The sequence below is a fragment of the Colletotrichum fructicola genome, assembly GCF_000319635.2.
Source record: "Colletotrichum fructicola Nara gc5 chromosome Unknown KSG_Nara_v1_contig03, whole genome shotgun sequence".
NCBI classification, from domain to species: domain Eukaryota; kingdom Fungi; phylum Ascomycota; class Sordariomycetes; order Glomerellales; family Glomerellaceae; genus Colletotrichum; species Colletotrichum fructicola.
The window spans coordinates 2,930,757-2,955,372 of NW_027094053.1; the positions used below are offsets into that span (position 1 = coordinate 2,930,757).

General features: G+C 56.4%; 4 protein-coding genes across 4 annotated transcripts; 2 read left to right on the forward strand and 2 right to left on the reverse strand.

The window, feature by feature from the left end:
• Positions 1–2,907: 2,907 nt before the first annotated feature.
• CGGC5_v005586 (uncharacterized protein) lies at positions 2,908–3,574 on the reverse strand (the record flags this gene model as incomplete). The annotated part of the gene is made up of 5 exons (XM_066151477.1): positions 2,908–2,965; positions 3,020–3,131; positions 3,189–3,230; positions 3,364–3,381; positions 3,439–3,574. 5 exons carry the CDS (start codon positions 3,572–3,574, stop codon positions 2,908–2,910), a joined length of 366 nt encoding a protein of 121 aa, XP_066009034.1.
• A 906-nt stretch (positions 3,575–4,480) lies between these two features.
• Positions 4,481–5,372, forward strand: RAS (Ras-like protein; the record flags this gene model as incomplete). The annotated part of the gene is made up of 4 exons (XM_032030471.1): positions 4,481–4,492; positions 4,578–4,692; positions 4,769–5,044; positions 5,131–5,372. The coding sequence occupies 4 exons, from the start codon at positions 4,481–4,483 to the stop codon at positions 5,370–5,372; spliced, it is 645 nt and encodes a 214-aa protein (XP_031890152.1).
• Positions 5,373–6,750: 1,378 nt separating this feature from the next.
• On the reverse strand, positions 6,751–10,440 carry CGGC5_v005588 (uncharacterized protein; the record flags this gene model as incomplete). Its single annotated transcript, XM_066151478.1, has 1 exon — positions 6,751–10,440. The coding sequence occupies one exon, from the start codon at positions 10,438–10,440 to the stop codon at positions 6,751–6,753; it is 3,690 nt and encodes a 1,229-aa protein (XP_066009035.1).
• Positions 10,441–20,006: 9,566 nt separating this feature from the next.
• CGGC5_v005589 (uncharacterized protein) lies at positions 20,007–23,657 on the forward strand (the record flags this gene model as incomplete). The annotated part of the gene is made up of 1 exon (XM_032030468.1): positions 20,007–23,657. The coding sequence occupies one exon, from the start codon at positions 20,007–20,009 to the stop codon at positions 23,655–23,657; it is 3,651 nt and encodes a 1,216-aa protein (XP_031890151.1).
• Between the last annotated feature and the right edge of the window lie 959 nt (positions 23,658–24,616).

Below are 24,616 nucleotides of genomic sequence, written 5' to 3' on the forward strand. Positions count from 1 at the left end.
TTGCTCGAGTGGCCGCATTCAGACTCTACTGCCCGAGGCAGCACAGTAATCTCATTCACGACGGGCAGTCGTTCGCGACGTGACAACGCTCAGCATATCAAATAGTTGCACTGCATTTCCGTCCGCGTCGCCGTCCTGCATCGACACAAGGCAACTTCAGATGGGCTGTGGCACGCGATGCGGAAGAGTCGGCGAGCGTGTTGAGCGTTCCAACGCGTCGTCCCTTGCATCTTTGCAGCCGTGGCACGTCGTGGAAGTTCCTTTGTCACATTGCCGGGTGCGGCTCGAGGGCTTGAAGCAGGCCGTCGGCACGAAGCCGTCTTTGTCGGTCTCTGACGAGGGGCCGGTTCGGGATGACAGGCCAGGAATGACTGGAATGAGGCTGGCTTCACAGGCGGGCTGGGCAAACACGATCGCCACCAGTTGACATACGAGATCGGTAAGACGGCATCCCAGCCCTGGGCGGGATCGTGTAATATTCGTAGCGCAAGCCGTGTGGGCAACACGAGAGTGACGAACCTTGTCGCGGTTGTCAGCCGCACAACGGACATCCACGTGGGCGTGGGGAATGCAGAGGGCGGCTCAAGTGGTGAGGTGAGGGTGCGAGATTGAGAAGGAGGGCAAGCAGCAGATGCAAGCAGATGGATCCGTAGTCCAGGTGGTGGCGATTCGAGTGGAAGCAAGCAACGACTGGCGCAGGTACCGGGGACGAGGAGCAGGGAGCGGTTGAAGCTTGTTGGGGGCTCCCAAGGCTCTTTACGCATTGAGAGACAGCGGACAAGGTTCGAGATGTTGGCGACGGCGAGGGGGGTTTTGACGAGATTTCCAGGATGGCCAAGGGGCCGGCGAGGCGAATTTGGACGATGTTGGGGCGAACCTGGGAAAGTCGAGCCTTAATTGTGCTTCCAGAACTTGGCTCATGTTCGTGTGCAAAGTAAAGTTAGCCACCAATACCTTACTTGGTATTTTGCCGCTTGCCTCGGGAGGGTTCGATCGATGTAGCCGGCGATACCACCACCACCACCGCAAGAGATGGAGGTCTGGCCTGGGCTGCCCCTGAACTGGTGTCAAGCATTGTGGTTTTGGATCATTGTTCGTGGTGTTGATCCGCGGTCAGCGGGAGAGAAGTTGCATCAGTGATCCCGGGCGAGACGACGTGAGAAGTCGCGACACACTGTGACACACTGTACGCACAGTGCCAGCTTGAAAATGGAAAGCACGTTTGGTCAGAGCTCTCGTCTCCTAGCTGCTGCAGGAAGAAAAGACAGGGAAGGAAGACATGGCAGGGAAGGCTCTTCTTTGAGGTATCCACACCCAAGTTGCCCGGGGATAAGGCAGGTGCCCCTTTAGCTACATACGGCCATGCCCCCGACCTCCCGCCCCAGACCATCGCCAATCGACAAGGCACGGGAGAGTGGATGGGTCGGGAAGCCCTTGAGCCCTGGATGAATGTTTCCTCATTCTATCCGTACTCCGCAGTGGTCAGCACCTCCAAATGGTAGAGAGTTGATGGCAGCTGCTCTTTGTGTGTGGTATTGCAGGGTGTCTCTGGAAGACGGATGCTGACCATGACGAGACGGCTCCGGCATGGGTGATTCGGTGGGCGAGTGCGTGCAGGTCGCACGAGAGCCGTATCAGGTTGCACTTCTTCCCTTCGTCTCTGCTGCCTCCATTCCTCCAGGTGGCACTTAGGCCGCTGGGTAAAGTCGAAGCGAAGGAGCACCCCAGACGAGGGCAAGAAAAGGCGGTAATGAGGAGCGCTCTCTGTCACCAGTAGAGTGAGATGAACGGACGCAGAAACCGAGGAAGGTCACCTCACCTCACCTCGCGTGTTATTAAAGCAATCAGCGAAGGTGGGGCTGTAGGACGACTGGATGCGATATGTCTTTTTGGAATCCGTACTGCTGCAACTACTGTCGTGTCACGGTGACGGGGGACATATACATAGTATGAGATGACTGAAGAATTGGGGGCGGACCCGAGTGCGTAGTCCAGTCCCTGTCGTGCCACGTTGTCACACGCAGGAGACAGTGTCTGTTGCATCATTGAGGATGAGGTGCTTCTGTCTCTTTTTTCCATGCATCGCGATCTGGGTGAAGAGACGGCAGGCTGCATTATCGATTTCAACAGCTGTTAGATGCATACTAGCGACGCTACTTGGGGCATACCTTCGTAAGGTAATACTGTGTACGGATACCGCAGTAGGCATCTGTCTGATAAGCGCATACCCCCACCTCTCCGCCCCCTGTCCCGATTTTGGAATTGCCGCTGCAGTTCATTGAGTCTTGGGCCCCTGCCAGATCGGTACGTATCGCGCTTGACCCTGTCTTTGGTCCATCACCACGCGCCTTGGGATGCCCCATCTCTCACCTCTCTCACTCGCATCTCCCAATTCGAGTTGCGCGAACCGCAGTCACCCACTCACACAACTCACGTTGCGCGCCCCCCTTGAAGTCTTGGACCCCCTCGCTCTTTCGCCGCTGAGTGAGAGTCTAGTCTGCAGGCGTCTGCGCCGGGCCTCTTTTTATGGTTCCAGGCCCCCCCTGTTCCTGCCGACGCTACTGCACGAGAAGCCCGCCGCGACAAACTTGCCCAGGAAAGTCCCTTTATTTTTTTGCTCTTTATTTTTTTTTTTTCATCCCCGGTCGTCAAATGCCATTTTCCACTTGAGCTATCTCGGTACCCGTACCTACAGCAAATCGTCCAATTCTTCTGGTGGCCCTCTCACTCTGATTCATCTGGAAATGGCAGGCCATTTGCATTCGGTAGTGACTGGCAATTCAACCCCCAATCTCGCATCTCCAATGTTCCATTCACATTCATTCCCATGCCAGCATCCGTGGCCAGCCCCCCCTTTCCCAATCCTGAATCCTCCCTCTTCGGAGCTCGGCCCATGCAAGCTCTCAGTCAATTGGGCATTATTGTTGGCGCCATGGTCGCAATAGCGCTTCCACCCTTCAGATGCCTATCGATTGTCACATATCCGTCAGGTATGTACCCATAGCTTGGTGTATCCTACCTCGACAGCAGCGAGTGGTGAGAGGAGAGCTGTTGCTGCACTGCACATGTGGTATCCATGGTTATGTGCGAGTGTGCGTGGTGGGTGTGCGCCTCGAGCGTGCCTGGACCGTCTGCAATTGTAGCCGTCAAATCATAGCCTCAGCGCTAAACGACGAGGGCGTGCCGACCAACAGCATCTACCCAGTCTGACTTGAGGGGCGAGACAGCGACTAATAGGAAGTCAGTGTGCCTGGGTAAGGTGCAGCGAGCGAAGCAGCGCTTGGTGTGGCAGAAGCCGCGCGCATTGGGTCTGCCGTCTCGTCTCATGAGGTCTCATGGGAAGAGGAGGGGGGGCACAGAAACCTGCAAGATTAACACCGACTGAGAGGAGCCCAGTGTCTCAAGACGGTACCGTACTGTATCGAGAGCGAGACGGACAGGGAACCGTTTCTGGACAAGGTGAGGAAAAGAGAGAGCGACGAGCGAGAGACAGGACGGGAGAGGAGAGGAGGGAGTGGACGACGCAGAGAGGGAGAGAGAGGCTTTGGACGGACGGATGCTGGGGTCGGGACATGGAATGATGGAAGTACCTGCCCACCTGACGATCTAAGGCAAGGTACATCATCATTCCTACCTTAGTGGGAGGGCCTAAAAAGCAAGGAAGCTGGGCAGCGGAAGTCACCTAGGTCAAGGCTTTTGGGAAGGTACCCGCTGGCTGCCGCGAGGTAGGTGGCTAGGTAGGGAAAGAGGCCCCAGAACACTGCGATTTCCGCCGTGCAGCAGCTTGCAGGTGCAGGAGCAGCAGCAGCAGCAGCAGCGAGCACTCGCAGGGCAGGCAGGGTGGAAGGAGCAGGTACCCCGGTATCTACCTAGCACCTAGCACCTAGCAGCTCTTAGAGTGGTGAGCTGCACCTGGCAGTGGAGTGCAGTGGAGGGGGCTGCCCTGGGTAGCCACACTTCCCGCTTAGTGCGATACCTTAGGTAAGGTACCTCACCTATCGCCCTCGCTCGCTCTCTCTCCTCTCTGCTCTCTCACTGGACCGACCAGACACTGGACCGACCCGTTCCCCCCATCTCCACATTTTGCCAAAAAGCCCCCCTTAGCAACGAAACACCACCCCATTCTCTCGTTCTCCTTCTCGAAAGACTGTCTGCTGTCAGTCCCGGATTCCTGCCATCGAACCTCGTCGTTTCACTTTTAAACTTCGCAATCCGGCCTGTGCCGTCCCAGATTCCCACCCGTCGTTTCGCTCGCTGCAAACCCGTCTGAGGACCGAACAGAAAGAAAGAGACCATCCGTCAAAGAGTCCAGTTGCCAAATCGATCGCCATCTGGTCCTTTCCCCAATCCGCCTGGCTCCTCCTGACTTGCCATCCGGACTCCAGCGTCGCCTAAACATCTTCGCTTCAAGCCATCAACAAACGCCGCGAGGATACCAAGTCGTCATCTCCGACATCCTCATTAACAATCACGCATCACAATGGCCTCCAAGGTGAGTCGTCCTCGTCGTCGCGCCCCGTCGCCTCCCTTCTCTCGCCCCGGAGATCGCTCGCTAACCCCATCGCCCTTGCTCGCAGTTCTTGAGGGAGTACAAGCTGGTCGTCGTCGGCGGCGGTGGTGTCGGTAAATCCTGCTTGACCATTCAATTGATCCAGAGTCATTTCGTCGACGAATATGACCCGACAATCGAAGGTGCGTCGCTCGTCGCTCTCAGCCCCATACGCGACCGCGAATCAATCGCGTGCTAACATCGCCACCCTCATTGCAGATTCCTACCGCAAGCAGTGCGTCATCGACGAGGAGGTCGCTCTTCTCGATGTTCTCGATACCGCCGGCCAGGAGGAGTACTCTGCTATGCGAGAGCAGTACATGAGAACGGGCGAGGGTTTCCTGCTGGTCTACTCCATCACGTCGCGACAGAGCTTCGAGGAAATCACCACATTCCAGCAACAGATCCTGAGAGTGAAGGACAAGGACTACTTCCCCATGGTCGTCGTCGGCAACAAGTGCGATTTGGAGGGCGAGAGAGAAGTCACACGACAAGGTACGATTTTCATTTGCTGCTGCGCCGCGTCGCTGCATTCTTTTCATCCCAATTTTACATCGATCGGCAACTGACCATCACAACAGAGGGAGAGGCTCTCGCCAAGTCTTTCGGCTGCAAGTTCATCGAGACATCCGCCAAGTCCCGCATCAACGTCGACAAGGCTTTCTACGACATTGTTCGCGAGATCCGAAGATACAACCGCGAGATGCAAGGCTACTCGACCGGCAGCGGCGGCGCCTCGGGCATCAACGGCCCACCGAAGCCCATGGACGTCGAGGGCGGCGAGCAAGAAGCAGGATGCTGCTCCAAGTGCGTAATAATGTGAGCGGTTTTCTCACGACTGCGGACAGAGAGCGGGAGGGGTAGTGGCGAACTGAGCGGCCACGGACGTGAAAATACCTGGACCTTGACTGGCCGGTGGATGCTGGCAAATGCTGAACGCACGGTTTCTCCGTCTGGACTCTCGGGCGGTCCAAGCTGGCCCAGGAGAGTCGGGCTCGAGAAGACATGTTGACGCGGGATTCAATGATCAAAAACTTGTTTGTGCTGCATCGGACGGGGAGTCGGGTTCTGACTTGCTGCGCTGTTTTGGAACGCGTTTCTTTCAAGGGCAACTTCATGGACATGACCGTGTCACCTGGGTTGTACGATGATGGCGTGGGGAGATGAGGGTCCTCTGGCGAGGCCTCATCAGGAGCCATGGAGGGCAAAAATAGGGTAACGGACATGTTGGTTCGTCGGCCCGGAAATTGTTGGCCGCAAGACCTCACGAGGGGCGGACTTGAGATTCTTTACGCACTGGGAGGGCTATTTGAGACCAAACATCGGCTTGTCTCTGTCTCTTCTTTATATCGGTACTCCTCTTTTTTTCTCTTTTCATACCTGTAATTTCTTCTTTCTTCCGAGACACCGCGAGGTTTTCGAGGTCAGAGTCAGTGGTGAAGTCATACAAATTCCCTTGTCGTTAGTTGAGCCAGAGGTTCCGTCTGCTTTGAAGTTCATGTGATGTTGACGAGACGGCATAGCTGCTATGGTGTACGCCCTGATGCGAGTAAGAAGTCTTGTGATATTAGAATACCGTCTTTAATAGCATTGGTGTTGTTTGTAAAGATTGAGTGCTGAGGCGTAGAGCGACAGCTCCCATCTCATACTATCACAACAGGTGAATGCTCGCAGCCATCTCAAAGACCATAGAGTGAAGGACGGTAATGAAGATGGATATAAGTGAGGTCAAGACCTATAACCCTGTTCGAGGTCGTTGAAGTGGCTCTCAGCCTGCCTCTCAACAACTCCGATGTCAGTTTCAACCACTCACACACCTGCGCAGCCCAGCCTCATTAGCTAATGCAGCCAACCTCATGCGAGTAAATCTCAACGGCCGTCTTCCCGCCTGCAAAACACGGTGAGACACCAACCGCCAGCCCAGAAAATTGTCAGAAAAAACGAGAATTGCTTTCTTTTTCCAACACCATCATCCGAAACACAAATGCAAGCCTCCAGTCTCATCACTCACCGCCATGGTGGTATCACTAACAAAAACGCAGGAAAAAACAAGTCTATCCGTGGGAAACCCCTCTTCCTATCCAATCCTGACCCAGACACACCAACGGCGTCTCTTCCGCCCAGAGTCAACCCGTCGCCATGCTCCTTCCATATACAGGTCCGTCGGGAAATCTAACCCGCGCGAGTCCACCGCAGTCCGCCTACACGATGGCTTGTGTTAACAGTGCCACGTCCACGCCCTCAGGCCTCCAAACCTGCTTGGCCATCGTCATCGGCTCGATGTTCCCAAGCATGGTCTCAATCCCATCCCTCAACTCGGAGGTCCACGGCTCGACGACGACGCCCTGGCAGTTGAGGCATAGATACACCAGGCTCTGGTTCATAAAGTCGTCGACCGTCTTGGCGGCCTTGTGCCCGTCGTCCCCGCGCTTGCAGAACAAGCACGCGTCGGGCCCGAAGTTGGTCAGCGCCCACTCGGACGTGAACATGGTGTGCACCATCATCTCGCGCGCCATGCGGAACCGGTGGTGCATGCACACGCGCCGGCCGATCAGCTTCTCGGCGCACATGCACCCCGTGACCGGGTGCTCCGGCTTGCCGATCACGCCAAAGTCCGCCGTCTGCTTCTCGCGGTCCGAACACTCGCGGCACGCGTACGCGCGCATCCGCAGGAACTCGGCCCGGTTGAGCGGCTGCGTGCCCATGAACAGGCTGCGCCGGGTCTTGAGGTCGCACCTGTCGCAGACCATGTACGGCGCCGGGCGCGCGGGCATGTGCTCGAGGCTCTCGCAGGCGGCGTTGTTGGCCACGGCGGCGCCGCAGACGTTGCCCGTGACCGGCTGCATGTCGAACTCCTCGCAGGTGCGGTTGCGGTTGTCCACGGTGACGAGCTGCTTGGCGGCGTCGGGAATGGAGGCGAGCGCGTTCCAGACGGGCCGCTTCCACTGCAGGAGGTTGTTGAAGACGTGGTTGTCCCACTCGTTCTTGGGCCGGCGGGCGTGGGGGATGCGGTTGGCTTCCTCGGCGCTGGCGGGTGCGTTTTCGAGTTGCAGGAGAATCCGCGCCGGGGGCGGAACGAGCGCGGTGGCGGGGAGGTCCGTCGTGTACTCGGGCGGCTTTATGTTCCTGAGCTCGACGGGCATGAAGCGGTTGTCTTGCATGAAGGTGGTCATTGCTTGGTAGACGTGTTGTCTGATGATGCCCTGGTATTTGTCGTCCGCGACGGCTTGGCTGCTTATCTTCTGCAGCTCGGGGTCAATCACGGCGTCGGCGACCGCCGCGGCGTCCGCGTCGGTCATGACCAGATCTTGTCCGACGATCTGCTGGATCTGCTCCAGGTTCTGCGGGGGCCCTTCGAAGGGGGGCATGACCTGAGGCTGCGACGGGGACTTGAAGGCGAGGGAGATTTGGTTGGCGTGGTCTCCGAGCCAGTCTTCAAATAGTTCGCCGTTATTGATGGCCTCGAACGCGGCGTTGTTATCGCCAAAGAACTTGTTGTTCCCCGGCTCCGGTGTGTTGACCAGCGTCGTATCCCCCTCGAGGAAGGAACTCGCTGCCTCTGGCGAGGCAGCTTGAGGCTGCGCTTTCTTTGGGGCTTTGATGCGTACCTTCTTCGGCGGCTTTTGTGGTTGCGCAGCCGGGGGCTTGTTCTTGGCCGACCGCATCGGATTCCTTCTCACCGGAGCCGCCTCCTGCCCAAACTGCCTTGGTGGCGCGGCCACCGGTGCCGGTACTGGCGCCGGGGTAGGCTGTAGCGAGATCACCCCCATTCCCGGATACATCGCCTCCTGTCGCCGGGGAGGCGGCCCCGGCGGCGGTTCCTGCACAATCCAGCTCGGCCGGTTCGGCCCCACAAGCGCATCCGGCCGCGTGCCCCATCGGGCCGAGTGCACCCCCTGCGGCCCGTACCCGAGCGCCATGTAGTAATCCGCCGAGTCGCCGCCCATCACCGCGTCGCGGGGCACGCGGCCGCCGCTGGTGCCGGGCGCGAGAAAGTCGCAGTTTGACCCGGCGCTGACGCAGCTGTCGCAGGGCCTCTTGCGGTCGCAGTTCCGGTTGAAGTGGCGGCACTCCGTGCAGGCGTGGAAGACGTGCCCTTTGTCGGTCGTGGTCCGCCGCCAGCCGATGGCCTTGCGGTCGGAGTGCGGCAGGGTGACCTCCTTGCCGTCCCGCTCGACGATGCAGGTGAGGCCCCACGACGTACACTTTGTGCACGCCAGGTCCGGCTGGCCTTCCATACCGCCGCAGGTGTACTGGGTGACTTTGCAATTGGTGCATCTCTTATCCCCGATGCGGCGGACGGTCCCCCCGGTGGCCAAGAGTAAGTCATTGCCCGGGCCGGGCCACTGGTACGGATTGGTATACTCGCGCCTCGTCCACGGGTCGAGACACGGCCGGTTCTTCTCCACGCACGTCAGGCACTTATACTCGCCCAGCCGCACGTCGTTCGTCCACGAGCACGGCGTCCAGCTCCTCTTCTTCGACAGCTCGGCCACGCACTCCCCGCAGGTATGCCGCCACCACGGCCTCCGCCCGGCGACCAGCTCCCCGTCATACGGCATCGGGCGGTTCCACATCTGCTCCCACGGCTGCACCGGCGGCGCGTTCGCATCCCCGTCCGCGCGGCGCTCGTTGTACACCTCGCACAGGCGGCCCTCGTTGCGGCACTGGGTGCACCCGATCTTGACGGCGGGGTCGATGTCGCAGTACGTCGGCTTGGTGAAGCCCGCGTTGCGGCGCTCCTTGCAGCCGACGCAGCTGCTCGCCTCGGGCAGGTTTGTCGGGTACGTCGGGCGCGAGTTCTCGAAGCGGCGCTGCCAGTACTCGCCGCCGCGCACGTGGCACACGTGGTTCGGGTCGCCGAGGTTGCGGAAGCGCGTGCACTGCGAGCACTCCATCTGCTCGGCGTGGTTGGCGTCGCAGTCGCGGCCCTCGTTGTTGCCCGCGAGGCAGTGGTCGCAGTAGCCGTTGTCCGGGTTTGAGAGCTGCGGGCGGATGCGCTGGAGGGCCTGGACGAAGACGGCGTTTGCGTCTGGACCCATCTGTTTTCTTGCGCGCTTGGGGGCTGGAGGGCCGTCTTCGTCTTCTGTTTCGTCGTCGTCGTCGTCTTGGGGGTCTTGGCCGTTGGCGATGTCCTCCAGCATGCGTTTGCGCTGGGATCTGGAGTATTTTGGGTCGAAGATGCAGTTTCTCTTGAGTTTGAAGCATCTTGTGCAGGGAATGCTGCCGCTGCAGCCTTTCTTGAGGCGTAGGCAGTTTCTACATGATTTGTTGTATTGTTGTCCTTGTTGCGATTGTTGTTGCTGTTGCTGTTGCTGCTGTGCTGGGTTGTTGAGTTGTTGGTTATGTTGCTGTTGCCCCTGTATCTGCTGCCCTTGGATCTGTTGTCCTTGGATTTGTTGCTGCTGCTGCTGCTGTTGAACCTGTTGCTGATACATCCCAGGATGAAACGTATCCAGGCCAGCGAGGGGGTAGTTCGTGTTCGCATCTTGCAAGACCTGTTGCAGGTTGCCAAAGTCGCTCCCAGCACCCGGGTTGAGCGTAGCTCCCGGTTCGACATAAGCCTGCTGGCCTGGATCCGCCGGCTGATAACCGTACGGAGCATCATAATAACCGGGGTTCGCAGGCTGTGCTTGATACGGATCCAGATAGGCACTTTGATGTTGGTTTTGCGGGGGTGAGTTCGCCGGCGGGTTCCAAGCGTGCGGGCGCGGCGGGCCTCCATCTACAGCCCACGGGTCGCTGTTGTAGTTGTTCTCATGCTGTGGCTGTGGCGGATCTGGTTGACGCGGAGGCTGGACCTGCACTTCTGGAGAGCTATCTGGGCTCGGCGGTGTTGGGTCCCGTTCCCAAGTGGGAAGGGTGATGGTGTCTGGGACTCGACGGGACATGTCGCGCGCTCTGGGCGGTTGACTATCAGTGTCTCTTCACAAGTCTTTAAGAATGCGTTTTCAACGTAAGGCAATATTTGTGACGAAGGAAAAGAGAACTGGTAAACGGCCTATGGGAAAGGTTGCCAACGTATGACGGCCCCCTCAAGTCATTTTATCTACATCCTCTGTGCAGTCATGGGCAAGGTTTCGTCGTCACGATGCTGGTACTGGACAAAGGCAAGGAACATTATTGCGCTCCCTTGTAGCATACACCCGTTCTTGGTTCTCAGGCCTTGACATGGAGGCCCGAATTAGGACAAAGCACGGGCTATGGCACCTTTGTCAGTCAATGTTGATTGTGCCTATTGTCGCCAACTCACCTCGACGGATACGGATCAAGGAAAGCATTCGGAGGCTCCCTGTGTAGTCGGGCTCAAGGAGCCTTTCATTCGTTTTGATTCTGCCATTGAAATGCCTTCATCGCTGGAATGAATCGGCTTCGAGACTTGGACGGTAAAGTGATGGCTTTGATGCTACTAACGGCGGCTATGTTCATGAAAATCGTGCGACGATCCAGCCCAGCTTTATTTGTATGTATGGTTAATCTCAAAAACGCCTATGTGATTCAGGTATTCACTGCTGAGATCGAGATAGAAAGTCTTGGAGTTGGACAGATGAGAACCTCAGTGAGAGGTGCGTTGGTCAGGTTGGGCAAGGACATCCGAGAGGATGATGTGTAACACCATGAACGAAGGATGTATGCCGAAGGGCTCCGCCAAACTGACTGAGCCTCCTCTAGGAGCCTCCCATACCGTCTGGAGCCGAGATAATTCACTAGACTTGTGTGCGTAAAAGCTCGCCATCTTCCAATTGAAATCAACCAATGCCAACAGAAACATAAATGTGGCAAAAGACTTTACGATGACTTCTCGGGTCTTCAGCCGAAGCTTCTCCGGCATTTGAAAGCCATGCTACGTGGACCTGTCCCGGAACCAAGGACAACTTCCGCAGCACACAGACGAACGTTTACGCCTCCAGAGGCTGGTAATCCACTGCGTCCCCACGAAGATGCACACTCCTCTCTCCGCCGACCCGGATAACCTGGGCTCGGATGGGGCGTCTATTTGAGAAGTCATGGCATTGCAAGACGATAAGCATCGTGTTGTCGATTTTGGTGTTCATCACTAGCACCGCGTTCGTTGTTACATGGTCAGTAGCCAAATCTGATATCTAGGGTGGGGTTAGGGTCGCGAGCTATGCTGCAGCGGCACCGTTCATACTCATGATTTTTGGTGCAGTTGTAACGAATCAGAACTTCTAGATGTCTATGAGACGGGAAATCGTCACAGGGTATAGGAAGTGAAATGAGTATGGGGACTGTAAAAAGATGTAAATGTTCGCGAGGTAAAAAAGAATCCAGATTCGATAAACATGATTTGAAGCGTTTGCCAACCTGCTTCAGCCTTTACTGATACCATCTTAACCATGCTGATGACGTAGCGGGACCCTTTTGTGATGAAATAGTACATCTTTGAGTAAAAGAAGACGCAGATGCTGATTCATGCCGCTACTCAAAATCAAAACATTACTATCTCTGCCTGATTTCGAGAGAGCGCGCAGAATCCACCTCCCCGCCATGCCCTGCCTCAATATCACGAAGAAGCAGGGCTTGGTCGCCACGATCGCCATCTAAGCCAGCTTCTTCGTCGCCAAGCTGACCGTCGGGTTCCGCACGGGGCCGCTCGCTCTGGTTACGGATGCCTTCCACTACGTGCCTCTGTTCACTACCCAATTCTCTTATTTCCACCACCTATCCCTCTTTTGTGAACCGAAACGTATAGCTGACTGAGCTACTGCGCAGGAACACACGGATAATGCCAGTACGGTCGACTTTGAGAGAAGGTCGGAACGCATCGTAGCATATCTACAATACCATGACATCGAAGCTATCGCCCTGCAGCCGACTTCATCGCAAACTCAGGCGCCGACGGGACCTCGTAGAAGGCACCCGGTAGAATAGATCATCCGAGTCCTCGGAAGCACCATCGTCTTGCATGTCATATGCCTTGAATAGTTATCTGCCGTTGTGTGTGAGGTTACAAGACTTCCCAGACTTGATCTACTTGCTGAAATGGCTCCGCAACGTGACCCTTGAAGAATCGTTGGCCTTCCAATCACAAGGCAGCGCATTCGCTCCCATGACCAATCTGCGGACGCAAGATATTCTCCTGCTCATGATTCGTCCTCATCCAAAGTCTCGTAGAGCCGAAAATAAACGGCTGCCTGGATTTTCTTGTTCTGACGTGGGACGAAAATGCTACCGTGACTTTTCAGTGGATGATGTGAGAATTCGAAAGGCAATATCTGCCAATCGCTCATCGCACCGCTTGCCAAGCCACTCTGCGTCGAGAGATCAGATGCAGCCTATGAACTGTGCCGTCGGTCAGCTGCATGGATTTTGTGCCGACTTCGCCTCGATAAGGGACGAGAATAGCCCCGTCGTTCGGTGAAGATGGTGTTGAAGGGCGCGCGACAGGGAAGTGTAATCCATTTCGCCTGTACTGCTTGCTGATTGGAACAGGCCGCGAAGGAGGCGTCGCGATACGACTGTGAAATGCCACCGGTGAGTCTTTGGGCTTTGTCACCATTCTCGCCGCCCCCCAGAGGCCGCGCTCACTTGAGATATGCCGAAAAGAGAGGTATTTGTAATTTGACGACGAACGATACCGCCACGCCGAGCTTTCAAGCCGCACTTGCCGGCTAGACGACTGCGGTGTGCGGAATGGAGTCAGGGCGACTTTCACCATTGGCCATCGCCATTTCCGACGATATCGCCTCACGATATCTGTATCTATGAAGAATCAGAGACCCGAGGCCGTGGTAAGGCCCCTCTCTCTGCGGGGGATAGTGGGCGCCCCCGAATCCCGTGGGGGTCAATCTGCCGAACGGAAGTGGGTGCATCTGCAAGAGTGCTGTAGACCGCAACCCGGGTGGCGGGCAAATATCTCCTTGGCGTTGTAGACCACGAGTAATTCGCCATCGACATCCTGGGCCTGGCGCATCTCCAGGTAGCCACCATCGTTTGGGTATAATTCGAAATGCCCCTTTCTGCCTCCTTTGATTGTACCTGATGTGGCGGTCACACTGGGCTCGTAGCTGGCAACGGATGGGCGCATTCGTTCCGATATTAAGAGTCCGGCCTCTGACGTCAAGGTCAAGGCATACATATTATCCGCTGTGACTCAACGTGCGCGCGCTCCTTGGCCAGTCGCACTCTCGGAATCGCAAACGTCGGTGACTGTTCAAGCCGGGTAAGTTCACAGCCCTGACCAGGTTCTTCAGTATTACAGCCAGAGGTTCGATGGCCTCGTTCCCGTCGATGTCACTCAAGCTACGACCCAGGAGCGCAGTACGTATCAATCATCTTACCCAGTGGATTATCTGGTCTTTCGTTTCCGACATGCCACTTTGAGAAAGATCATCACATTGCTCCCATAAGCCGGGCAGGGCCGGCCCGCGTGCTGGACGGATGGAAAAAAAGGACTCGGAGCGTAAGCAGAGGTTGCATCGACATGGGGATGTCAACGGCGGTCTCCAAAGAGGAATGGTTGGAAACGCGGTCGGGATTATCAGGGTCGGCTTCAATCATCAGAGACGAGAACGGGCGGTGTCTGCCGAGAGCGTGGTAACAACGGTCGCGCGAGTAACAATCCTGGTGTCGTTTCTAGAGATGCCAACCGAATTTCCCGGGTCGGTCAAATAGTGAGGCTGCAGCGAAACGAAAGATCCGATGGTGGATAGTGAACGACGATGCGACAGACATCAATATCGGAGAGCTTGACAAGGGGAGGTCTTCCATGGCTGATGTCACTGGGATGTTGACGACGGGGAACCGTTCCGCCGGGTGTGCGAGTGGCATGGCATTGTCTGAGAATGGGGATGGTGAATGGCCCGATAGGGGTTTGGCTTGACTCCGGGGTAGGACTCACCGCTGTCTTTTGCTGGACTAGGGGACAATAACTGGTTCAATATGTCCCGGGATTGTGGGAGGTGAGGTCATACCGCGAGGGCGAAGGTTTGCAGCCCGTCCGTTCGTCCTGTTCAATAACTCTGAGGTGGTTTGCGACGGGCGTGCGCAGGTACGCCCGCTCTCACCGCGTGGGTGCTTCCGGCATCCGCCTGATACAAGCAGACCGCCGGAGATTGGAGGAAGCAGAGCAGCGAACCAGACTGATAGCACGAGCCAGGCGAAAGCCAAGGTGAGGCTTGCTTGCTAGTGAGAGAACTGCAAGGACGAACCAGCCTGCGACGGAAGGCTACAGACGAATCCCCGGAGAACCGTGCGTTGGTTCGAGTGCGGTACGGTGCCTTTGCGACGGCGTCGTGGCCGGGCAGCGAAGGCGCCCAAGAGCCAGGACGTCGGGCTCCCGACCCCTTCGCAGTTGACTGTGTCGGCCGGTGCCTGCTTGTCGAGGATAAACAATGCGAGCGTCGCGATTCGTAGATGATGGTCGTGCCCCTTCGGCAACAGAGGATTGCAAGGGACTGCGCCAGGGGGAGGGGTCTTGATCGAATGCCTATCGTGGAAGGTGCATCCAGAACAGCGACCTGATCGGCGGGCCCTAAAAGTTGACATGGGCTTTTGGCCTTGCACCTGGTCTTTGTGGTTTCTGAAGTCTCAACAATAACCTTTGAGGCAGGCCGCCGGGCACCGAAACCTGAGGGAGAGACGTGGCGAGGTTTCTGCTGGCCGGCGGCGCAAGTCTCATATGTGACGCTGACAGATAGCTGTTCAATGTGATGCGTTCCTCGCGTGTTCATATGCGAGATGTAAGTCTGAGGTGGTACGTAGGATGATGCAGCAGTCGATGAGTGTGTCTGCAGGACCTTTCTGTTGGTCGACTTGCGCTGTACTTTCTACTCAGTGTAGGGCAGAAGGCAGGCAGAAAAGCACGACGAGGCACATGGCAACATGGCCATCTACCTCAACCACAGCAGACGCAGTAATTAGCTTGCAGCTGCCCTACGTGGATGTGTCTCATCTGCAGCTGGCACTGCAAAAAGACTTGGCTTTGGCGCGTGAACAAAACCGTCGTCTCCATTGGCAGGCTCCGGGATAACGAAAGTCGTGGCGGTGCAACACACAACAGCCAGGAGGTGTACAGCGTCATCTTGGGTGAGTCAAAGTGTATGCGAATGTCATTTGTTGATATAGCGGCAATAGTGCGGTATACTATCGCAGTATGCGACTTGTTGGGCTTGGTTGGTCGCTATCGATGCTATCGGGGATAGCCATGTACGATGGGCGTTCTAGGTCCCGGTTCCGGAATCCGGGGGGTAGCATATACCCTGCCATGTCAATCTGGGTAACAACAGCGTCCGTCTGGTTTCTGGGCCGCAACACCAACGAAAGAAGAGATGGGTCGGTCGGTCAGGCACTTGTGGTGTCGTGTCGTGTCGCCTCGGTCGAGAGGGTTGTGCAAGTGCGCCGGAGGTTCCGAGCTCCCAGCGGAAAAGCATGGAACAGGTCGGGTCGCTTGAAGACTGTGGCGTGGACTGGCTCAAGGCGGAGAGGTCGTCGGTCTCTCACCGAGGTGTTTTGTCCCGTTGTACGGGATATTGGAGTGCGACGCTCGAGAGTGTCATGGCCGGAGCAATGTGCGGGCACTCTCCACCGCCCCGAATCCAGCCACAGTGACGGGCATGGATTCCATATCCAGACGTGGTGGTGGCCCTAGGCACGGCAGGTATTCGCTGCCGCGCCACCCACGTCGATGACCAGCAGCAGGAGGGAAGGTCACTCGCAGCAGCGATTTGTGGGCGCTCAACGTCGACTGGAGTCTGGCATCGCTGCCCCTCATCTCTTCATGTCTCTCGAGTCTCGAGGGCCGGACGATCATTAGTCGAGGGCAGGACCCTTTGTCAGCGACTGATGTAATAATTGGGGGTTCGGCGGGTTAGGGGAGGGGAGGGCGCTGGATGTGCAGTGAGAGCCGCAGGGGTATGCCTGGGAATCAGCCATCAGAGACAGAGGATTGGCGCGTGTTGATCGGAGAGGCGTGGGCGCAGACATGGAAGATGGAGCATGCTCCGTCGGGTCGGCTCCGACGATGAGACGCTGACGAGTGCTGTGCGCAATGTGCCGTGAGACCAGACGCGGGTGACGAACGTTTCTGCGGGCGGTCCAGGAATAGAATCGTCTACTTTACCGCAAACGAGCACCGTGGACTTTCTTCCATCCGCCAGGGGCAGTAAATCGCAATAAAGACATGGGCGCAGCAGCAGGGCATGGCGAAGGTGGTGAAAGAGGCCCGACGAGAATGATTGCCGCAGTCGTTGGTGCCCTACGTAAAGTGTGACATTGAGGGAGGAGAGGACGATGGCTTCGGCCCTGAGATGAGCGACCAGGGTCCGCAGGAGCTGGCGGTAGCATCAGGCGCGTCGACAGGGCTGACGAGGCACCAGGTCGGACTGGCGGATGGTACACTGGAAGGTTGAAGAAGGAAGCCTCAGAGACAGCATCGGAGCTGGGAGACGGAGCAGAGACGGAGAAAGACAGAAGCGCAGGGTCTGGTCCTTGAGATGTAATTAGACGACACGGGATTGGACGGCTGGGAGGGTCCACGGTGGATGAAGCTGAGGCGATGGTGTTGAGGTCCGGGGATGGTCGATGCGAACCTTGCCTTGCCTTGACTGATTGACCACGTGAGAGGACCCATTGTGATTGTGAAGTCCTCGCGGTAATTGATGGCCCATAGGTGCGTAGGTAGTAATTGTTGAAGTTGCGATAATAAAGTCGAAGGAAAGTGCGGTAAAGGTGGAAATGGAATGTCAACCTAGTGTCGAGTTAATGCATGCGGCAGGTGCTGTCAGGAAGCAGTTAGAGTTCTGTCGCCTCGAATTCAGGGTCCAATCCTCGGGCAGGTCACGTCCTCTTACGGACTAAAGGGGCCTGTGGAATGGGGAACTTGTACCTAAGGAATGGGGCACACCACAGTGACCACGCGCATTCTCCGCTGCCGTTGCCCAGTGAGCTGGAGAGTTGACGGGAGCTGTAGTCGATTGGGGTCAAGCGCGAGAGGAGTCTTGTTTCCGTGTTACCTAAGGGACTTGACAAGTCGTGTTTGGTGCCAGGTCTACCCCAGTCCGAGGCACGTTTTTTGTCGATGGGAATTGTGGTCCTATTTTCTCGTTATTTCTCATTGTACGGATAAGTAAAGAACGAAGTACTTGCTGAGGTACATACATAGCTTAGCTTAAGTAAGGTAAGGTAATGTAACAAAGGCAGGTGCCCAGTTTTGGAGGGGCAGACGACAGACGACAGGCACGGCACACGCAGCGCGCTAAAGATGCATGAGATGCGCAACAGACGACCGGGGCCGTCCTCACCGCATTTTGTGTCCCCGTCTCGTTGCCTCCAAGACGCACTTTGGCACTGCAGGCCATCTCAGTCTTGCAAGTTGCAGTCTTGGAGGGGTAGCTCACTGCCTGAAGCAGTAACGGGTGATGTGAGGTGTTGAGGTGGCTGCCGTTGGTTCATCGCCTTGGCCGTGCCGTCGCCGTTGCCGTTGCCACTGCCGCTCCCGTTGCGCCGTTCGATGCTGAGCTTCCGTCGTGTGTTTAAGGATGATTGCTGACCAAGCCTGACAGAGATCGCATTCATCTTTCCAGACTGAATCTACATCCCTCCTCGCTGCGAATATGAAAAACAAAATGAAATTCTGAAGTTGGTAGGAACGTAGGTAAAGACAGGTACGGATACTTGCACTTGCCTCACATAGGTACGAATACCTAAGGTACATAGAACCTTACTTGAGGTAGGTAGGTAAGGTAAGGTAAGGCAGGTGCATGTAATCAATCCACCGGGCCTTCCTTACCTACAGTGTATCCACATCACTTAGTGACGGTGGTACGTACCTCCTCCCACCAAGCGGACCACTGACGATTGCGGCACTTCCGCGTCGCCCTCCACTGGTGTCCAATGTCCACTAAGCATGGTCTCCATCGCCTACTGTCTCTTTCTCTCTTGCTCTCTTTCCCCCTCCATACCTTCCCTTCCCTCAGCCATCACTCACCCAAACCACCAACATCGAGACACCACGCACCAAAAACACCACAATGTCCGGATACGCAGCACTCGCCGTTGACGGTTGACTGGCCACACCCGCACACACCCCCTTCCGGGCCATGTCCATGTCAATCCCTCGCTCTGCTGCCACCACCCTCGCCCCGAGCTGCCCAAAAGTCTGAGCCTGAGCCAGAGCCTAAGCCTGTGCCCTGACACTGCAACGCTCGCCCCGACCACCACCACCTCCTCCACCACCAACCATCACTCCCTTCCAGAACCCAGCTTCGCCTTCGTTTCTTCTGCCTGTTGACCAGGTCTACCCGTCTTGACTCTTGACTCCTCGACACCACACCCTTACTTGGTACGAATACTGCGCAGGGCAAGGTACATAGCGACACGCCCACCAGCAGCTCCGACGCTCCTCCCAAACAACATATCCATCGCATTACTTCATACCGACACCCCGACTGCTGTCTGTCTGTCTCGACTTTTCCACCGCCGAGGCTAGTCCGCCGCCGCACCGCACCAAATATCATCGCCCTTCTTCCCGTCTCTCGACCACCCTTTCCTCAACTTCGACACCATCTCTGCCGTCTGCAATCCTACTCTCCCCGCAGACGCCCGCCTTTCCCCGTCTTTTGTCGCCTCCGCTGCTTTTCGCCTACCTTTATCGGACCGTCCTGGCCGAGATTGAGAGTACTCGACCTGGGAACTCGACTCGACAACCTGCAGTCGGCACGACGAATGCGAGCAAATACCGAGCACTCAACCCACCACCCCGGCCCCTCTTGATCCGCCACTGCCATTCGCCGCGTTTGTCCCGAGCATCTGGTTCCCATTTGCCTGCGTCACATCCATCTCTCTCACCACCAAACTCCTCCCTTCATCACCCGTCGTCAACCCTTCCGACCTCCCGATTTCGATAGCCTCGTTGCGTCGCCCGTTGCTCCCTTACACCAACATTCCTTTGATCACCCCGCTCCTCATCCACCTCAAAGACGCGCTCGCGCCCACGCCCACCATTGCGAATCCCAGCCTTTTCTTCTCGCGCGACCTTGAACTGCACCCATCCCGGCTTTTCGATCTGGAGACTGCAACCCACGACAAGTTATCTTGCGTGCGCCTCATAAACACTCAAAAAGAGAGAGCTTGCAAACCGTCTCATCATCCACAACCCGACACGACGACAAGACCCGATTTGCCAGCCTCCGACCACCTTCCGACGACTCATTACCATTAAGCTTCAGACCCCGGCTAGCCCTCTCCAACACCGTGCACCCCTCAACTCTGTTGCTCTCAGCCCGCCTCTACCCACCACATGCCGCCGCCTCGACCCTGAGCCGCACCATCACGGTCTCTCACATTGCTCACCCTCAATCACATGGAATTTCTGCCAGAAGCAATGTTTTTCCAACTGAATTACCACTGCGTGCCGTGCTGAGAAAATGGCCCTTCCCCCAAACCTTTGAGCAACTAGAGCCTTCTCATCATCGTTTTACCAGCCGTCTTCTTCAAGATGCTGGGGAAGCTCTTCAATTTGGGCACCGGGAGCCCGGCAAACGCTCCTGACCCATCCCAAACGAATAACAATACTTACAAAGAATCTCCACAATCCCTCGAGTCTATGCAGGAGGACATCCACACAAGAAACCTCCTGTTCCCCGACACCGAGGCATTATATCAACATCGAAATGACCAGGTCTTCCCACTTTCCATGGCCTCCGCCCTCCCGCTGGCATCCATCGCAAGTGCCTTCGACTACGACGGAGACATCGACCTAGACACCCGTCATGTTCGCCTTCTCATCATGCAGGATGCCGTGGCCTCGTTCCCGGCCCAGCTTCTGTTCGACAGCCACCCGGGCCCACCCAAGCCGCCAGCAACGAGGGAAAGGCCCGTATCAGGCATCGGCACTGTTCATGATTCTCAAAGAAATCCAACATCGCCCAGGAAAAGCAGTTTAAATCAGACATCGCGCCCTCTGGTCATCCAGCCAGACAGTCCTCAGCCCCGCCAAGGTGCTTTTGATCGAAGGGCCTCAATGCAAGGTCGAACTCAATCTCAGGCTGAGACAGACCTCCAGCGCGCACGACGCGAGTACACCGACGAGATTCACGCTTTTGCCGGATCCGTCTTTGGAAATTCAGAATTGATGGCTTATAAAGGCACTTCAACAAAAGTTCACATCGTTCCCACTGACAGTCGCCCCGAGTATGGGGGCTCATACATGGGCGATGGTCGTGGCTCCATTGGCCGTTCCAGCATGCGCTCTAGCAGACTGGCCCAGTCATACACATCGGACAGTGTCTCGCCCATGCAGCCCACTCAGTCATTCACATCCTCGGCACCAAACTCGCGGCCTCTTCCTGAGAGAAGGAAAATCCTCATCACTCGACTTTTCCCAGTCTTGCTGCCCAACGACGATGCCGATGCGCAGAGTGACACTCCTTTGAGCCGGTTCTCCGACCAGAACACAGGTTTCCCCTTTCCACAGTCTGCAGACGACAACAACCCACCAAAAAAGAAGAAACCGCAGCCCAAGCAGAAACGCACACCCATGTATGCGGTCGTGCTGGTGATTCAGCTGCCCCCGACGTCCGCTCAGCCAATCCCTCCTTCCACCATCAGATCGACATTCCGGGCCAGCTCCTACACTGACCAAGAGTCGTCATTCCCGTCATCTATGAGCTCTGCGCGTCGGTCTGGCTGGACCATGTCAGGATCAGGGTTTCCTCTTGACTCTCTGGACTCGTCCTGCTCAACCGATGTCGACGACAGGATGGACACCATAACTCAGCACTGGGATATCATTATGCGAACTTTGACGCATCTTCAGGGAGTTGTGGCTACTACGCTCGGCACACTCTTGAAGCAAGCAGACATTGCTTCACCTGACCCTTACCCTCCGTCCTTCTCGTCGTACGTTGGTCGAGCTCAGTCCATGGGTGGCAGGCGGGACGAGCCTCACTTCATCAAGCCCCCCAAAACGAATGCAAAGGTGATTGCGCTGCAACCGAACTGCCTGCAACACGAAGACACCATTGTGCAGGAAGCGAGTTTGGCAAGAGTGCGGGTTGTAACAGGCTTACGAGCTCAGCGTGTCATCACCGCACAGGGAAGGTGGGGCATTTGGAGAGACGAGGCCAGATGGATGGCGAGAAAGGCAGGGGAGAAAGAGCATGGCTTCTTCTTCTTCAACCTCCTCACTGGCTTCCTCGCCACGCATACCGACTGGTTGAACGCGATGAGCCCGGCATGGTATCGCAGAAAGCACCATCAGCAGCAGAAGGCAAAGGGTGAAGAAGACCTTTCTCTGCCGGCACGAACAGTCATTATCGCCCAAGACAAGATGCTCGCGCGGCGTTTGATCTTTCTGCTCTCAGCTTTCCTGCCATCGCACCAGCACATCTCATCGTCGCGAACGCATCGACCGAGCACGTCCACGTCCTTCGGTGCCTTTTCCCAGTCACCCCCTTCGCTCATCATCCCAATTCTTCGAGAAGAGTCTTTGCGTCGCAAGATCAACCGACGAACCGGTCCAAGGAGAACGTCACACTCCCGCACAGTCAGTCAAAGCACGCGGGCGTCTGGTGTTCCTCCGCAGTTGGCACATCTCAGCATGGAAAGTCGCCATGAAAGACGTGTCTCGGATGCGACCCCAATTCGATCGAACTTGCCCATCCCTGGCAATGATCAGGTCAGCAGGAAGAGTAGCGCTGCCACAACCACGACCATCACGCCAGAGACTACCATTCCACACTTCACGACCGCCCAAAGGTTCGAGAACCGGCGAAGTTTGCGACCAGGAAGCAGCAGCAGCGTGGCTGCGGACGACCTCAAGCGGACGCTAAAACGAGGCGAAAGTTCCGGTCATGTCAGCTCCGCGAGCACCGACTCCCGCATGTCAGGTTCGAAGTGGGGCAGTGTGATCAGCACTCTCTGGAATGGGAAGCGGAGGGACTCTACCGGCCTAACAACGCCTAGCCACCCCTACAGCAGCGGGCCAACCTCCCCTACGAAATCAATTCATGGCCGCCGAGACAAGCTCGCCGAGATGGTCCGAGAAGTTAGAACCGAAGGTTATCGAAGGACGGAAGAACGCGCCCAGAACACCGAGGGCAATGGCAACGGCCCCAACACGCCACGGGGCTTCGACGATCAAGCCATAGACGACGCGCCCGAGAAGATCACTTTCCCTGAGAGAATTCCAGACCCCAATGGTGACTTTCAGTCTCCCGTCAAAACCTCGATCAATGCCGAAGACGGGGTTATAGATGTTGACATTCCGTTTCCCGACTACATCACATCTTTCGAGACGGCCGTCAGTTCGCCCTCCAGTAGCGGATATCTCTCCACTCCGGGAATTGGCAGCGGACTGGAAGGCTTCGAGCAGTTCTCGAGAATCACCATCGACGGCGATTCGCCCATGAATGTCGCCGGTTTTCTCCAGCGATATCATGAGGATATGATCCTTCAAGCCGTGCCTCCTCAAGACAACCTGATGGACGACATCCGAAAGTCTATGAGAGCTGAGCCTACCCCTTTCATCACACAGCCCTTCTACTCCATGGAGCAGCCCGCAGATCGATGGGTTGACGTAAGCAGCGCCCTCATTGCGGACACAACAAGACACACAATCATGCGCATCCGCTATCGCCGCCTTATCCGACCAAAGCCATTCTTGGATCGGGCGGCCCCTCTCGGCTCTGCTGGCTCGAGCTCGTACAGCGGGGCACCCATGACGCCTTCTGTTCTCCCATACGAGACACAATTGGATGACGAATTCATTGAGGAGCCCATTGCGAGCTTGGACGAAGTCTTGATCGAAGCGGTTGAAAGGGTCATTGCTCAGAGCAGTGAGGTCAGCAAGCAGAGCTCATCGAACTCTTCTCGATCAACCAGCAAGCGGCGAGACCGAAGCAATAGCGAGGCTTCGGCGTCGGTCGACTCGCACCATACCACACGCATTCCGGTGCCGGCTCAAGAAGTGCCGCGCGATCAATGTAAGACGGTGGTACTGTCGGCCTTGGACGAGATCATCCGTGATGTCATCGAGGAGCGGGACCACGAGAACGGAGACACCAACAGCCACACCGACCGAGATCGAGAAAGCGCGCTCCGCGAGGCCGTTCGCGTGTGGCTCGACGCTGTTGACTCCAGCGAATAAACACAACAAAATCACGGGCAAGGCGTTTAGCCCGTGAGCTTTACGACGTAATGACAAGTCAGCATGCAGAAATGTTTCTGCAATTACAATGTACCACCACCAAACCCAATTTTTCCTTGGTCAGAAGAGAGCGAGAGAATGTGTGTGAGAGAGACCAGATACATCGAATTGATACCCCGAAGCACAAGAAAATCTACACTTCTTTGCTTTCTGTGAGCGCGCTCGTGCGGTGTTTGCTTTGCAGCACCAGCTATTTGTCTGGCATGGGACGGGTTTACATGCGGGCTTGCGAGCCTGATATTTGGCGTTTTGGAATGGCACGGCATAGAAGGACAGCGAGCGCCCTTTTATTTTGAGTCGCTATTTTCAGGAGGAGGGGAACGGGAGGCGGCGTATCTGGGTTGTCAACTATTTGTAGGTAGCTAGCTGCTGGGAGCAAAGGCGAAGTAATAAGAAACCTTCCTGGCACTCGATGTTCACTCAGATATGTGACTGGTGCAAATGACCCTCAGCTAACAAACATAATTCTAAATGAGTTGTACACGAAGTTGCATCGCAAGTCTCATCTCGGTCGCCGGTAAGACAGACCGAGACACAGCGGGTCCTGCAAACGTCAAAATTCTGGGGAAGTCACCAAAGAAGCAGGCGGTGTACCCCACCCTTCGAGCTCACCCACAATTCTGCCGTCGCAATCGACAGCTCCCCAGCATGATGCACACCACTACAATTACAGCTCGCCTGCGCGACTGATAAGCACGGCCACACTCATAGCAGCTCTACAAAACGACACGACAAAGACTGCAAGAAGACCGTCGATTCGAGAGAACGAAATGCCACTGCGAAACCACACAACAGGGCCCCCGTGACCGCGAGCCGACAGAAGACAACGCAAGAAGTAGGCTGCGAAACCGAACCTATACCTCACCTAACACGACGAGTGAAAGCGCTCCGTCGCAAAA